At 38.2% G+C, this 15,296-nt stretch overlaps 1 protein-coding gene across 3 annotated transcripts in view; it reads left to right on the plus strand.

The window, feature by feature from the left end:
- The first annotated feature begins 232 nt into the window (after positions 1–232).
- MATR3 (matrin 3) overlaps positions 233–15,296 on the plus strand; it is a 44,532-nt gene continuing 29,468 nt past the window's right edge. The window contains exons 1-2 of one of the 3 annotated variants that reach the window (XM_048862221.2): positions 233–373; positions 13,252–14,316. In XM_048862221.2, coding sequence (XP_048718178.1) covers positions 13,414–14,316 — 903 coding nt within the window. In that variant the 5' untranslated portion in view covers positions 233–373; positions 13,252–13,413. The other 2 variants (XM_048862218.1, XM_048862219.2) reach the window with 2 other exon arrangements.

Raw genomic sequence — 15,296 nt, forward strand, 5'->3', positions numbered from 1 at the left:
ATAACTGGACTAACTATCGCGAGAGTTCTCCAAGAGAACAAGAGATGTGGCGTGGTGGCAGTATGCGCGGGAGAATAAGGGCTTCCGCGAGATCTCGGTGAGACGGCAACAAGTTGCGGGCGCAGGCAGGTAGCCTCGCGACATCTCAGAGGTAGCAACATGGTGGGAATTCGCCAAATCTCGGAGAAGCAACTGAGTGTGTGTGCGCGCGCGGAGGGGTAGTCGTTATCTCGCGAGAGCACAGTGAGAAGTGTTTGTTTGTGGGGGTATCGCGAGAGGTGTGAGGCTCGCGCACGGGCGGCAGCCACCTCCCCCCCGCTGGAGCCGTTGGTGGTGGTGCGACAGCGGATGGAGACGCTATCGCGGGCCTGAGGTAGGCGAGGGGCTGGGATTCGCTGTCCCCGCCATGTTAGGAGCTGGTGTTGGCTGTTCCTCCTCTCTCTCACCGTGAGGGCAGCGACGGGGGCCTGGGCCGCTGGTGACCGGAACGGGTAGGCCGGGCTCTACGGGAGGTGGTGACAAGTCTCTGCTCAGTGGCCGAAGCTTATGGCGGGTGTGTGTCCCTGGTGGTGTCGGGCCTGATGGCGACACAAGCGGGGCTTCAGTCGGCCCCTGGGGACAGCAGCGCACGTGCGAAAGCTAAGCGGAGACTTCGGCGGGGGGGGGAGAACAGTACAGCGCCCCCGGTCCAGGCCGCTCAGCAGGCCTCCCCTTCGCCGCGCTGCAGCCCTGGCTCGTGCGGGCCTGGTTTCCTCCATTGTCGTGCCTTGCGGCGCGCGCCCCCTCTCCCCGGCTCGCAGTATTACGCTCTGCCCTTCCCCCTTAGCGAGCCGTGTGGACCCATGTCTTGCTATTGGTGCTTCCCTGGGCCGGTCACAGTGCCTCCTCCGCTGTACAGCGCTGCGCGTTCCTGAGCGTGGATCGTCTCGTGGGGCCTCCCTACCACATACCGTACTCCGCGCACCCTGCCTGGCCCCGATCGTATTGCAACGTGAACTTCGCCTTTCTCCAGGCACAGATCGTGCTGTGCTGTGCTGTGCTGTGCGAACTCCCTGATTCTGATGACCCCATATGAGTGAGTGCGTGCCTCGCTCCTGGTTTCTGTCCCTTATAGGGGTTGCCTGCTTTCCCCCACATTGCTCTTCACTGTGGTTCTGAGACACGCAGCGTCCTGCTGGGCCCCTTCAGCTGCAGTTCAGAATACTCACTCTTCTCTAGCCTGTTTCACCACGTTGGATAACCCAGCCCCATACCACGTGGTGAACTTGCCTCTAGTTGCTGTAGGTTCCTGGCCTGTGTTCAGATGCAGGGGACTGGTCGGTGACTCAGGAACGCTGGTGTTTAAGCATATAAACCGTGTCCTCAGGTGGATGTGCCCCAGGTGAAGTTTTTGTTCTTCCCATATAGACTGTGTGGGGTGAGTAGCCTGCTTCATAAACACACATTCTTAGGCTAAAGAGCACATTAATACATGTGCCTTCTGTTAATAGCATTTCTGAAGGCTGTTGCTCCTGAGGACTTCCAGAGATGTCTATCCTGGCCAAAGGCAGAGAGGAAAATATCAACTTTAAAAACATATGTTTCTACTCTGTTTCACTTTCATGGAACTTGAACCATATGTGTGCTGCAAGTACTGCACAGGCATGTTTAAATCTTTGCCTCCTGGGCTCAGAAAAAGAAAACTTGTCATTTACACCTTTAAAATGATCTATAACGTCCCTTTTAATAGAATACCGTTAACTTGAAATCTAGTGAACTTCAAAAAGTGAACTGAAATTACCTTAAGTGTTACACACATCCCTCAGTGTGCCCCACTCCACTTTTTGTGGATCTATAGTTGCATTTTCTTTTTTAGAACAGAAAATTATTCTGTTGCCACTAGAGAGAGCCAGACAAATAGGCAACTAGGGCCCTGATTTAGCAGACATGCACATGTTTTAACTTCATGCACAGGGCCTAAGTGACCACATACAAAACGCTGTTAAATGCATAAAATAGGGGGGGAAAGAGAGATATTAAAAAGCTTTGAGTTATAGCTACATTAGCATTACTTTCAACTTTAGGTTAAAAATCCTCGGACAGAAATACGACTTTAAAAAGGTCAAATGTCCTATTTAAATGTTTATTTGCTTTACAAAGCATACAGTTTGGGCTAGAAGTACCTGATAGTGCCCTAAATACAGAAAGTAGTAAAAGCTTATTGTTTAATGGTCTTTGGCTATATTTTAAATTAAAAAAACCAAAGAACTTTAGCTTAAAGAATTCTCGAGTTTCATGAAGCTCAAAGAACATAAGGGGTCTTGTTTTTCCATCCAGAATGAGATAAGCAGCTCACATCTAGGAGACTTAATATTCTTTGTTTAATTAAAAAAAACCTTGATTATTAAGGGTTTTTTTTTAATAGGGTTACCCATCATTGGTGTGTGAGTACCTTACCTTTATTTATAAAAGCATCAGAAGAAAAATATTATTCTGTCTCCCAAATGTTGAAACATTGTACTATGTGCAAATGCAATACACATATTTGTCTTAATCATTTTCTGTTTAATGAATTATAAAAAAAAAAAAAGTAAAGTCTGCTCTAGTTTTAGAATAATACTCCATGTATCTAAATAATGAGGAGTCTGCACCGGACTCCTCATTGTTTTTGTGGATACAGACTGACAGGGCTACCTCTCTGATGCCATGTATCTAAATGTTGACTCAATAATTGCAACCTAGGTTAATGGGAACCTTTTGAGCTCATCTGTTCAGTCACAACGACATATCCACACTTTTTATATAAAGTGATAATAGGATATTTCAGAAGGGAAGGAATGAACAACAAATTATCTTCTAAATAGGGACTCTGTTTATAACAGGGTCTTTATTTTTTGAAGAGTTCATCTGCAGAGTATTCCATACTTGAAGACTTTACAGTTAGTTGTGATTTGGAAATAACTGGGATGCTATAGGCATTCCAAGACTAAATGATTCAAGAGTAACTAATAGAGTAAGTACTTATAAACTGATCCTGCCTACAACTTTTTCTATCCCCTAGTTTTATCAGGAATATCTGCATCATAAAAAACAGGAAGAACTTTCAAATACCCCAGAATGAATTAGGGAACCATGCTGAATTCACTTCTAAAAATTCAAATATTCATTAACAGGAGAAAATCAGGAACTGATAGATTTCCTCCCTTGCCATTTCCATACAAATAAAAAGTGCTAGTGAGATGTTGTAAAGGAGAAAGGTGGGGACTGGGTAAGTTCCCATCTAATAGAGCTTTGGTTAGATCTGCCACAGACAATGGGAAGAGAGATTGCTGCAACCAAACACAAAAGGAATTGATCTCCATGTATCTATTCCTGTGCTGCTTGCCTCTGTGCCAGTTGACTTCTTGATTGGTTGCCATTTGCTGATCAGAGAACTAATCAAAAATTCTTAGAAATAAGTATAAATGCCTCCTAGTATTTCTGTGCTTTCTCAGTTTTCACACATGTATTATGATGTCATCTTAACTTAAACAAAGGGGTTTTTGGTTTCGGCAGTAAAACTGTTGAATGAACCATCACGTTGTCTTCTGTGCAAGTAAAATATGTGCCAGCAAGTTCACAAACAGCATTTTTGATCTCATCAGGAAAGAAAATAACTTGGTCCAATTACAGAAATATCTGTAGGTATCAGAGTAGCAGCCGTGTTAGTCTGTATTCGCAAAAAGAAAAGGAGTACTAGTGGCACCTTAGAGACTAACCAATTTATTTGAGCATAAACTTTTGTGAGCTACAGCTCACTTTATCGGATGGTTGTAGCTCACGAAAGCTTATGCTCAAATAAATTGGTTAGTCTCTAAGGTGCCACTAGTGCTCCTTTTCTTTTTATCTGTAGGTATGCAGTTTTTGTTTAGCTTCTATATCTTGGTGTGCCAAGAGACCTAAGGTTGGGATGTCTGTATTATTCTGCTACTTGTGACTTGCTCCATCTTTGGGTGACTGTTTCTGATTTAGTGGTTCTCAAACTTTTGTATTGGTGACCCCTTTCACACAGCAAGCCTCTGAGTGTGACCCCCTTATAAATTAAAACCAATTTTTTTTTTACATTTAACACGATTATAAATGCTGGAGGCGAAGCGGAGTTTGGGGTGGAGGCTGACAGCTCGCAACCCTCCATGTAATTACCTCACGATGCCCTGAGGGTTCATAACAGCAAGTCTTATTTACTTGTTTAAATCTTCCATCTCACTTTCAAAATTCTTGTTATAAATTCTTTGTGTAACTGTAGTGCATAGAGACCCTAATCAAGATTAGGACCTCATTGTGGCAAAGTGCTGTATAAGCACATAGTAATAATGGTCTCTGCTGCAGTGAGCTTAAAACCTAAGGTCCCTGTCCTTCAGTGGCACATGCACAGGTTGACTCACGGTCCTGAGTGGAGCCTCATGGACTTCAATCAGGCTCCCCTTGAGTGCAGAAATTTGCTTGACTGTATCTCACTGTAGGGTCAGGGCCTTTGTTTAAGACAAGCCGTAAATTAATATTAACAACAAGGGGGAAGGAATGCATTTTAGAAAAGGGAAAGAACAGGCTGAAGAATATTTAGATGTTAGATGTATTCAAGTTGGCAGGACCGGATGAATTTCATCCTAAGGTACATTTATAAGCACCTAGAGGATAATAGCCAACATGGATTTGTCAAGAACAAATCATGCTAAACCAATCTAATTTCCTTTTTTGACAGGATCACTGACCTAGACATGATATGTCTTCATTTTTAGTATGGCTTTTGACACAGTCCCACATATCTCCTTAGTTGGCTTATGAGACTGTGGCCTAGATGAAATTACTATAAGTTATTATAACTCTGAAAACACAGAGTAGTTAACATGGTTTACTGTCAAACTGTAGTGGGGTCCCGCAAGGGTCTATGCTGGGTCAGGTACTATTCGATGTTTTCATTAATGACTTGGATAATGGAGTGGAGAGTGTACTTATAAAATTTGCTGATGACACCAAGCTGGGAGGGATGGCAAACATTTTGAAGGACAGGCTTATATATAATTCAAAAGGGCTTTGATAAATTGGAGAATTGTTCTGAAATCCGCAAGATGAAATTCAATAAAGACAAGTGCCAAGTACTACATTTAGGAAGGAAAAATCACCGAGATCCAAAATGGGGAATAACTGGCTAGGAAGTAGTATTACAGAAAAGAATCTAGGGGTTATAGTAGATCACAAATTGAATGTCGCCCAACAGAGTGATACAGTTGTGAGAGTGGCTAATATAATTCTGGAGTGTATTAACAGGAGTGTTATACATGACATGTGGAAGATAACGTCCTGCTCTACTCAGCACTTGTGAGGCATTAGCTGGAATATTGTTTCTAGTTCAGGGTGCCATGCTTCAGGAACAATGTGGACAAATTGAAGAGAGGCCAGAGGAGAGCAACAAAAATGATGAGTTTCAGCAAACCTCAGTTATGAGGAAAATTAAAAAAAAAACTTGTTGTGTTTAGTCTTGAGAAAAGATGGGGGGGAGAGGGAAGGAACCTGATAAGTCTTCAAACATATGAAAGGCTGTATAAAAAGAATGGTGATCAATTGTTCTCCATGTCCACTGAGGATAGGAGTAGTAGTAATTGGCTTAATCTGCAGCAAGAGAGATTTAGGTTAGGTGTTTTAGGAAAAACTTTCTAACTAGACAGTTAAGTAGCGGAATAAGCTTCCAGCAGAGCTTGTGGAATCCTTGTCATGGCAGGCTTTTAAGAATAGTTTGGACAAACACCTTTTCGGGCCCTGCCTCAGTGGGGTGGGTTAGATGACCTCTTTCGAGCAGGAATGGTCCTGTGTTTCTATGATTCTCTATAGACTGGGTTTAACAAACAGGATTGAAAAAGGGGAGAGGTGCTATCAAGGATAGCACCGATAAGGTAATGTGGTTGCAAAGGCTAGCTTGTTCATGTGATGAATCTGACTCAGTTACATTTAAAAAAAATCTCTACTCTGTATTTCCCTATTTTCAACTTTTAAAAATAATTCTTGTGCCCGTTTATTTTTCTTTAGCTCAGCCTCTTCATTTTTTAAAATCTGTTTTTTCTAGGATTGCTGTTTTGTTTTTAGTAAAGCCTTTGTTTAAAAAGTGTGGGGGGGTAAATAATGATTTTCTGGTTGTCCCCTCGTTTGCATACTTGAGCACAACAAAAATGTATGACTCTACTTAAAAAAAAAGTTACATATGACTGAGATAGGAAGCAGGCATCTTATTTTTTGACAGAGCTGTTTTGTCTCCACGTCCATGCTGTCTTGAAACTTTCTTAACTTTAAGCTAAAGTTTATTTTTTAACATTGATTTGACGTAACTTATTTTTTTTTGTGATAAAGTAAACAATAGAACTTCTTTTACAACAATGGAGACACTGCTTTCTGATGCAGTTATCTGCTACATAGCATTCCCAGGTCTGAAACTGAGGCCCTAATCCTGCAACCTCTTGTGTCTGTGGACACACAATGGATAAAAATAAATACATTAAAATCAATTTTCTATTTAAACTATTTTTATTAAAATTAAAAAAAACTTTTGAAGTTGGCAACCTATGTTAAGGCCTAAACTTACTATGATCTGTTAAAATAGTTTAAATTAAATAAAATTAAGCAGGATATATCTGGCACTGAAGTTTTAGAGAAAGTCAAACAACTGAACTGGTTGAAGTCACTGGCTAAGCAAGTAGAACCAGAATTTGTTGGTGTTATACTGTGTTTTGACAGAAGTAGCCATGTCTGCAGATACAGGGTTTTTTTTTTTTTTTTTTTTTTTCATTTTAATTTATTCAAGTAGTTCAGTTCAATTATTAGTTCATTCAGAGTTGAGAAATTGGTTGTGAGTTGAAAAAGTAGGAAAGCTTATTTTCCTCTTCCAATCTCAGTAAAAACAAGGTGAGAGAGGCTGAATTCTGCCAGTTCTACAATGGAAGGGTCTGGTGACCAGAAACAATCAGTTCAATTCACTAACTACAGAGAATACTCTCCCTTTGTTTTAATCAGTTTTAAATGCAAAATATGTTTCGATAAATTTTCTTGTGTCCAGCACAATTGAAGTAGATTTATTAAACTAATAAACAATTTTAAAATGCTGTTTTGTGCTCTTTTAATTTCTACTTTTCATCCAAATGCAGTCTCCAGTAAAGTAGTAATCTATAAATAAGAAATGCATCTTTCATCATTTTGTGACATATTAAAAATGTAAAAATAAAGAGTGCAAGCAAATTTATTTAAGCAATTATATAGCTTACATACATGTATATTGATATAGTGTATTCCTCCTGGTTAGCAATCCGTACCAAATTTAGTGTAAAGGTTTTAGTTGCACTTGTTTAGTTTGTAAATCAACATGTTTTAATGGTTACCAATGAATGAAACTCAACCTTTCCTTAGAAAATTATAAATGCAAAACAAGATTTAAATCAGTGATTGGATTGATTTAAACCAATGCAGTTTAATATGGCAAACTTAATCCTCAGGCTTCTAGGTACTGGGTTTATTTTTCAAGCCATACCCTTTAGAATTAAAGATTGGACAACAATTACAAAAAGTCATTTAATTATAATGGGCTTCTGCTTAAACTAAAGAAAAAATATAGAGATTGTTGCAAACATATTAAGATCTGTATTGATCATTCATAAGTTAGAACAGTTAGCTTTCAAACTGAACAAACTTCAGTCTATTGCATCTGTTTACAATCCTAAACACACACAGCAGATTTTTGGCTCCCTGCAGAAGTGAAACCTGCTTCCTATTAAGAGAAATTACACCTCCATTATAGATACATAACTTATTTAAGGACTGTAGGATCTGTCTTTATATTAGAATAAGTTCTGTTAATTATATTTGGGGGGGGGTGTTTATATGCTAAAATTAGCATTTGAGAATAGGACTTGCAAAGCTTTTTAACATATAAACCAGTTATTTTTTGTATTTCATCTGCTCCTGATTCTCCTGCCTGTTTTTGTGACTTTATTGCATTTTCCTATGTTTCCTTTAATCCTTGTTACAGAAACTATAGGAGTTAACTGTTACTAAAAGGTTTTTAAAAAAAAACAAACAAAAACAAAACCCTGAAGTTGGAGGAGTTCTTTTAAGTCCACAGCCTATTCTTTCAGTCTATTTCAGCATAGGAATAGCCAGTTTCCTTACACAGAACAACTTTTTAACAGTGGTATTCTGTTGCTGGAAACAAATGTAGGAAGAAGATTGTGCATGTCTGTAGTTATGGATTATTGCTGTGACTAGTAAAACAGAGTTTGAACAAAGAACATAGGGATAAGTACAAAAATTGCGTTGACAGTAGACAGTTATGATTTTTGTTCATATTGGAAATGGAACAGCTGCAATAAACCTGAGTAGATTTACTCTTGTCCACTCACTTCACAAGGTGAGGCAACATGGATGTGGAACATAAAAGACAGACTTTGAAGCTTTTGTCTAATTTTCAAAATGTGTACAGTATTTAGTGTCAGTTTATTTTGGTATTGCATATTAATACTATTACAGTCAAATTAGTCAACACTTTAATTAAAGTCTTTATGTGCTCATGTTTGTGTTTTGCTGTCTGAAATTTGGTACACAGTCTCAACTAGAGACTAGGGTTTTTATTTAAACTTATTTAAAAACTATTTTCGGGAGTGTGCAAACGAGCTTCAGAGGCTTTATACACTTTTGAAAATTCATCCCATTATTAAATGGTTTTTGGTGACATATGTAGATTATATAAACATTTGTGCCATAACATGTGTATCAGTCCTTAAAGACTAAGGGTTGAAATATTCCTTAATGGAAGGGGTGGGGGTGTGTGTTTAGTAGGTCTAATTCTTAAGGAGAAAATTTACACATAGTTTAACACATTAGACTTCGAATTAGCATGTCAAACATGAAAACATTAAGCTGGGTTACATTTTTGACTTTAACTCTTGTTAGTATCCTTTTAAAGGAAGCATTTGTCAGGTAATTTAGGTGAAAAAATTGTTTTAAAAAACCCTACGATGTTATTTTTGTGTTTTATCATGATTTTTATTTCAGTAATAGTATTTTTATTTAACCCCTTCCCTCCAAGTGTTTGCAGTACTATATTGGTGCGGGAACACCAGAAAGTGAAACTGACTAGAAACACAAGTTTGATTTTTGAAAATTGTTTGATTTTCATTGTCCAAACTGAGAAATACAAAGAGTAAAACAGCACGAACTATGAAATGTCATTTAGATTTTTAAAACTTTATTTTAATAGCCCAAGGTATTTACACAGGTAAGGAAATTAATTTTTAAAAGTATTTTCAGTCTAAGTGTACCTTTAAAAAGATGCTGCTGCTAAGGTTTGTATGGCCGAAGATTGATGTATCCTTAGAACTTAGACTTATGTAGTGCTATCCATTTGCTAAAGTAGAATGCTTCTTGATTTTCATGGGGAATTTCCACTGAAAATGGATGGCACAATATGGCTGTCAGACTTCTAAATGTTTAGAAACAGAGTATGAATACTGTTTCTATATTAAAATAGAACAAAATCCCAGTACTGTTTGAAAATCAGCATTAATCTGCCTTTGTATATGGCAGCTACACATTCAGTATGGTTCCAATTTTTCTTTTTTGCATTTTGTCAACCTTTCATTAGATTTATTTTGGAGAACTTTCTTGCACAACTTGTTTCTAAAGATTGTTTGACATTGTTCATGTTTATCTGTAGTTAGTAGCATTTCGACTTTAAAAATGATTTAATGTTGAAATAGCTTTTACTATAAACTCTCAAAGTTTGATATTATCCATTTTCTGACTATAAATCTTTAATTAAAATTTAGATTCCAAAACACATCTGTTACAATTTTATCTATACTGGGATCAACACTTTCATAGCACTACACTTTGAACTGAGCTAAATCAAACCTCAATTCCTTCCACTGCTTTGATCAGTCATGGTCATCTTGTTTGTGTGGCTCAGTTGATGGCACACTCACTTGGAAGTCAGAAGATCTTGGGGTATAGGTTCATCAGGACTTGTCAATACCTGGTATAGACACTGTACTGCAATCCTTCAAGGGCATGCAGTGTTAGAAATGCTGTCTTTTGAATGAGATGTTAAACTTGACCATGTAGAAATTAAACATCCTTTGGTTATGAAATTAGTGGCTCTTATTTCTTTCTTTTTTGTCCCCTTCCCACTTTTGATCTTAATGTACAAACAAAAGACTGGAGGCAATCATCAGATGCCAATGATATGAGGAAATGTTTAGCGACATCCACCCAGAAGCTTAGTTTCCCTCTATATTCTACTTCTTGAAAGTTAACAAGGATAAACAGATTTATGGTATAGTACACAAACTACTAAAAGACCCACAATTCTGTCAGCAGTGGTTTTCCACATAATTGTCTGTCTTCATCCTCTCCTGAGTTTCTTTCCCTGCTCTGTCTTTTCTGTGTTTGTAGTCTTCATTTCTGTTTTTCTGGCTTTCTCTTTTCCTCTTTGCAGATCTGCAGCATCTTTGCAGTTACACTCTGCAGAAGCAATTCATATGTAGAGCCAGGCTACAGAGTGAAACTCAGTTTCTCTCTGCAGCAGAACTCTGAGGTGCTACTACTCAAATACTCCTGGTTTTGTTCAGTGGTATTCTGACCAAAGCTATGGATCGTGAACTCACAGTAAGTGTGGCAGGAGGATTAGTGGTGGATCTGCTTTTGAGGGAAACATTACTTTTTGAATAGTACTGTAGATAACATTGGTGTCCTGTTCAACTTCTAGTTTAAACAGGTTCTGATGTCCAAAGCTATGTACATCAAGCTATTGCTGGGCATATGGTTGTATGCTCAACCTTTGTTACCAGTTTCTAACTCACCGTTTTGCAAAGTTCCTTGATCAACCTTAAGAAAGGCACTATTAAAAACCAAATTCTGTCCCATGCTACAAATGTGTACATGAACTATACTTTAAGGATTTAAGTTAATGCAGATGTATATAAAATGAAGTAAAATTTATTTTGTAGAGTAGTTTGTGAAGTATTTTGAAGGTAGTGTGAACTATTACAGAATGCTGCTACCAACTTTATCTTGAATATGAGCAAGTCTGAACATGTTTCTGATACTTGAACATTTAATTGGCTCTTAATTTTACAATACAGTCCAAAAATGTCCCTTTTTTAAATAGAGACTCCTGAAACTTGTTCAGCTTGAGTCTTGGATCTCACTATTTCACCTAGCCACCTGCCTTCTCTGTCCCTCCCTACATTCTTGTCACTGAGTAATCTGTTGTGCAACTACTGATGTCTGAAGTATCCTTCTACCTCGCCACATCATTTGCTCTTTCCAAATAAGTTTTTCCCATGCTGCTTAATCTTATAGATCCCATCTGAAATATATACAATGCAACTTATGTCAATTGACTGCAAAAGGCTTCAGATATTTTTAACCATTGGTAAAGCAAAATTGTAGTCATAACGTTGGATGCATTGGTGGTGGTCCTTTGTGTTGGCTTTGTGTATTATTCACATCTATTATAGGATTCCCTACATCTCTGATATAAATCATAAATATTTGGTGAAGCATTGATACATATGACATATATAGCATCTTGCACCCCAGAGGATACCAAAGTGCTTTACACTTAAAAATATTGCTGAAAAAATATTTTACTTCAGTCACCACCGAAAAATGGATTTAAATTCAGTATGCAGTTATGAGGATCCCACACTTGTAAACCCCTGCTTGTACTTTTGAATTCTCCTAGTATTGGGAACGGGAAACTCTGCAAGGCTAAGTGCCTGGTGTGTGCCATAGAGCTTCTCCGCTATTCATCTCTTCAGAGGAAGACCCCTGCATTTATTCCCTTGTCTCTCCCCCAAAATGTTTCTTTTCTCTGTTGCAAGGCCATTATGCTTTTATGGGTGAGTGGCCATGCAGGAATTCAACGGGTGTATTCTTTTCAGGACCCAAATGCAGTCGTCCTCTGCTACTAGAGAAGGGCGTTCATATGGGGAATTGGATTGCTTAGGCAGCGCATGCCACAAGTCTGTAGAGGTGTAAATGTGAGGGGAAATATACTACCACACCTCTCCACAAAAATGAAATCCCTTTGAAATACAGCGTCTGTGGATTGGAATAAAACAGCTGTCAAAAAGTGCACAGAAACCCTACAAAACAGTGTAGGAAGTGAAGAATACCATATCCAGTTGAAACTGCAGAAGAAATGTAATTAGGCAGAATATATTACTCTGCTCTAGTATCATAGGTAAATTCCAGATAATATTCATCTCTTGTGAAAAATGCTCAGGGACCTTTAACAACCATCATGGTCATGATCTCAATTTTAAGTCGCATCCAAAAGACAGCAGTATCATCAGTGTTTCCTAACAGTGTGTTGGTTCAGAACTGATGGGGATTGGGGGCGGGGAGAATAGCACCATCTTGTGATTTACCAATGCCTCATCCTGCAGCAATAGGGTTTTCCTTGGACGTCTCCCATCCAAGTACTGACGAAACCTGGCCTTATTTAGCTTGAGATCTGATAGCACAGGCTGATGTGTTATGGCTGTGGTATAGTGAATAGATTCATTTCATATGTGGTATTAACCATATAATTGCAATTTGAGCAAGAGGTCTTATTTACTTTCTACCAAATTAAAACTTTCTACCAAAATTAAAATTTCAACCTTATTTTTCTTGTTCACATCTGTCTTCACTTCAGTAATTTGATTTGACTGCATAAAGGTTGAATATTATGTTTGGTCTTATTTACTAGATCTTATAATAGACGCTTGTTGCCCAAACTTCAGTTACTTATAACTTCCCTTTCGTCCTTTTCTATAGTGGTATAGTTTTCATTTCCAAATGTGTATATGGCAAATTCATCTTGGTTTCCATGGCTTTGTTTTTTTTTGTGGTCTTCTGGAATTTAGCATAGTAATGTAGGGTGTATACAAAACCATTAAAGATCAAGGCTTGTGTGCTAGTAAACTTGAGATGCTTTCTAACATCTAAAGCTTCTGAAATTCACTTATCTTCAGTATGACTCATTTTTTGTCGGAGAAGACTAGTTTGTATAGGAGGAAAAACTATTGTATTTTTATCTGAAGTAATATATGTAGGTTCTGAGTACATCTCAAATCTGTTTAAGCTATGTAATAAAAGCCTTGTAAGATTGAGATCTTAAATGTTTTTTAGATCAACATGATGCATAAGTTTAAAACTGCATCTGTTTAAAGGGATTTATGACTAAAACTGCTTGTTTTTCTACAGAATTGTCTGGTGTTTCTCAGCTTGAAGAAGATCTACAGTCATTACTGATCCTTTTTTCTTGGCGTTACCATTTTGAAGTGAAGTTTACCTTTCTAGTGTGAGCTTTCTTTTCAGCCATCTTTAAAATTTTGATCCATAAAGTAGACAAGCTATAGTTCTACAATGTCCAAGTCATTCCAGCAGTCATCTCTAAGTAGGGATTCACAAGGTCATGGGCGTGACCTATCTGCAGGAATAGGCCTTCTTACTGCTGCTACCCAGTCTTTAAGTATGCCAGCATCTCTTGGAAGGATGAACCAGGGTACTGCACGGCTTGCTAGCTTAATGAATCTTGGAATGAGTTCTTCATTGAACCAACAAGGATCTCATAGTGCACTGTCTTCTGCTAGTACCTCTTCCCATAATTTACAATCTATTTTTAACATTGGAAGTAGAGGTCCACTCCCTTTGTCTTCTCAGCACCGTGGAGATGCAGACCAGGCCACTAATATTTTGGCCAGCTTTGGTCTGTCTGCTAGAGACTTAGATGAACTGAGTCGCTATCCCGAGGACAAGATTACTCCTGAAAACTTGCCTCAAATCCTTCTACAACTTAAAAGGAGGAGAGCTGAAGAAGGTCCTTCATTGAGTTATGGTAGAGATGGCAGATCATCTACACGGGAGCCACCATACAGAGTACCTAGGGATGATTGGGAAGAAAAAAGGCACTTTAGAAGAGATAGTTTTGATGATCGTGGTCCTAGTCTCAACCCAGTGGTTGACTATGACCATGGAAGTCGTTCTCAAGAATCTGGTTATTATGACAGAATGGATTATGAAGATGACAGATTAAGAGATGGAGAAAGGTGTAGGGATGACTCTTTTTATGGTGAGACTTCGCATAACTATCATAAATATGAAAGTGAGTATGACAGAATGGGTCGTGGTCCTGGTCCTGAGAGATCTCTCTTTGAGAAAAAGAGAGGTGCTCCTCCAAATAGCAATATTGAAGACTTCCATGGATTCTTACCGAAGGGTTATCCCCATCTGTGCTCTATATGTGATATGCCAGTTCATTCTAATAAGGTGAGTTATGCATCAGATGCTTCTATTTTCCTTTACATTGTAGTATCTATTCTGTTTTTACCTATTTCTTTGACTATTTCTATAGCCTAATTACTTTTAAAATCTGAAAATTTGAGAGTGAAAAAGGCACTTTGTTTATTTACAAAGTAATTGTTAATGAACACTTTAAACCAGGGCTTTACATTAATATTCTATTTGCCCAGATTGCTTAACTTCAGACCAAACAGCTATCATCTGCTGGGATATCTTATTTATATTTTACATCCTACATGTTCTCTTAACCACAAACATCTGGCATTTAAGCAGTTTTTTTGGTATTTTTGTTTTTGGTTGTGTTTTTTTTCGCAGTGTATCTATTGTGCTATTCAGGAAGCTAGATTCAGCTCTCCTCCACATCTGTCTTGATTGCTGATTTATATGTAGTTAAGATGCATTCTTGCACAATACTGCTTTTTTCCTTGTCCATGGCCAAAGGGAAAGAGTTAATGTAGAGCCCTGGAACTTATTTGCAGGAGTATAATTCACATTTTAGATTAGGTCATTCTTGCCTTTTTAATTTCACTTTAACACTCTATCTCATACTATGGCTGAAATTTGTCATTTTTTCTCCTTTTTTCACAACTTTCTTAAGCACACTTCAGACTCCCTTTTTATTGTCACATGTTGCATCTGTCCCTTTAGAAGCTCAGAAAAAATCAGTCTGCTGCTGCAGTATCCTGCTCTGTGTTCCTGGTAGTGTTCTTTTACTTGACTTGCAAATAGAGTGGATCTTCTGGTATATTTATTTTTTATCAGACTTCCCTCTTAAATTATTCATAATTATAGTTCAGGTCTCTGATAAGGTGACAATTCACTCAAACTGGCTTATTTGCTCAGATATTATTTCAGAGCCCTCTTACTTTCAGCTTTTTGGTTTTATTCATTCTTGCTGATTTTCAATATACTAGGCAGCTGAATTTTGAAATTGGCTTTTAATGCCC

This window comes from Caretta caretta, chromosome 8 (genome assembly GCF_965140235.1).
Source record: "Caretta caretta isolate rCarCar2 chromosome 8, rCarCar1.hap1, whole genome shotgun sequence".
NCBI lineage: Eukaryota > Metazoa > Chordata > Testudines > Cheloniidae > Caretta > Caretta caretta.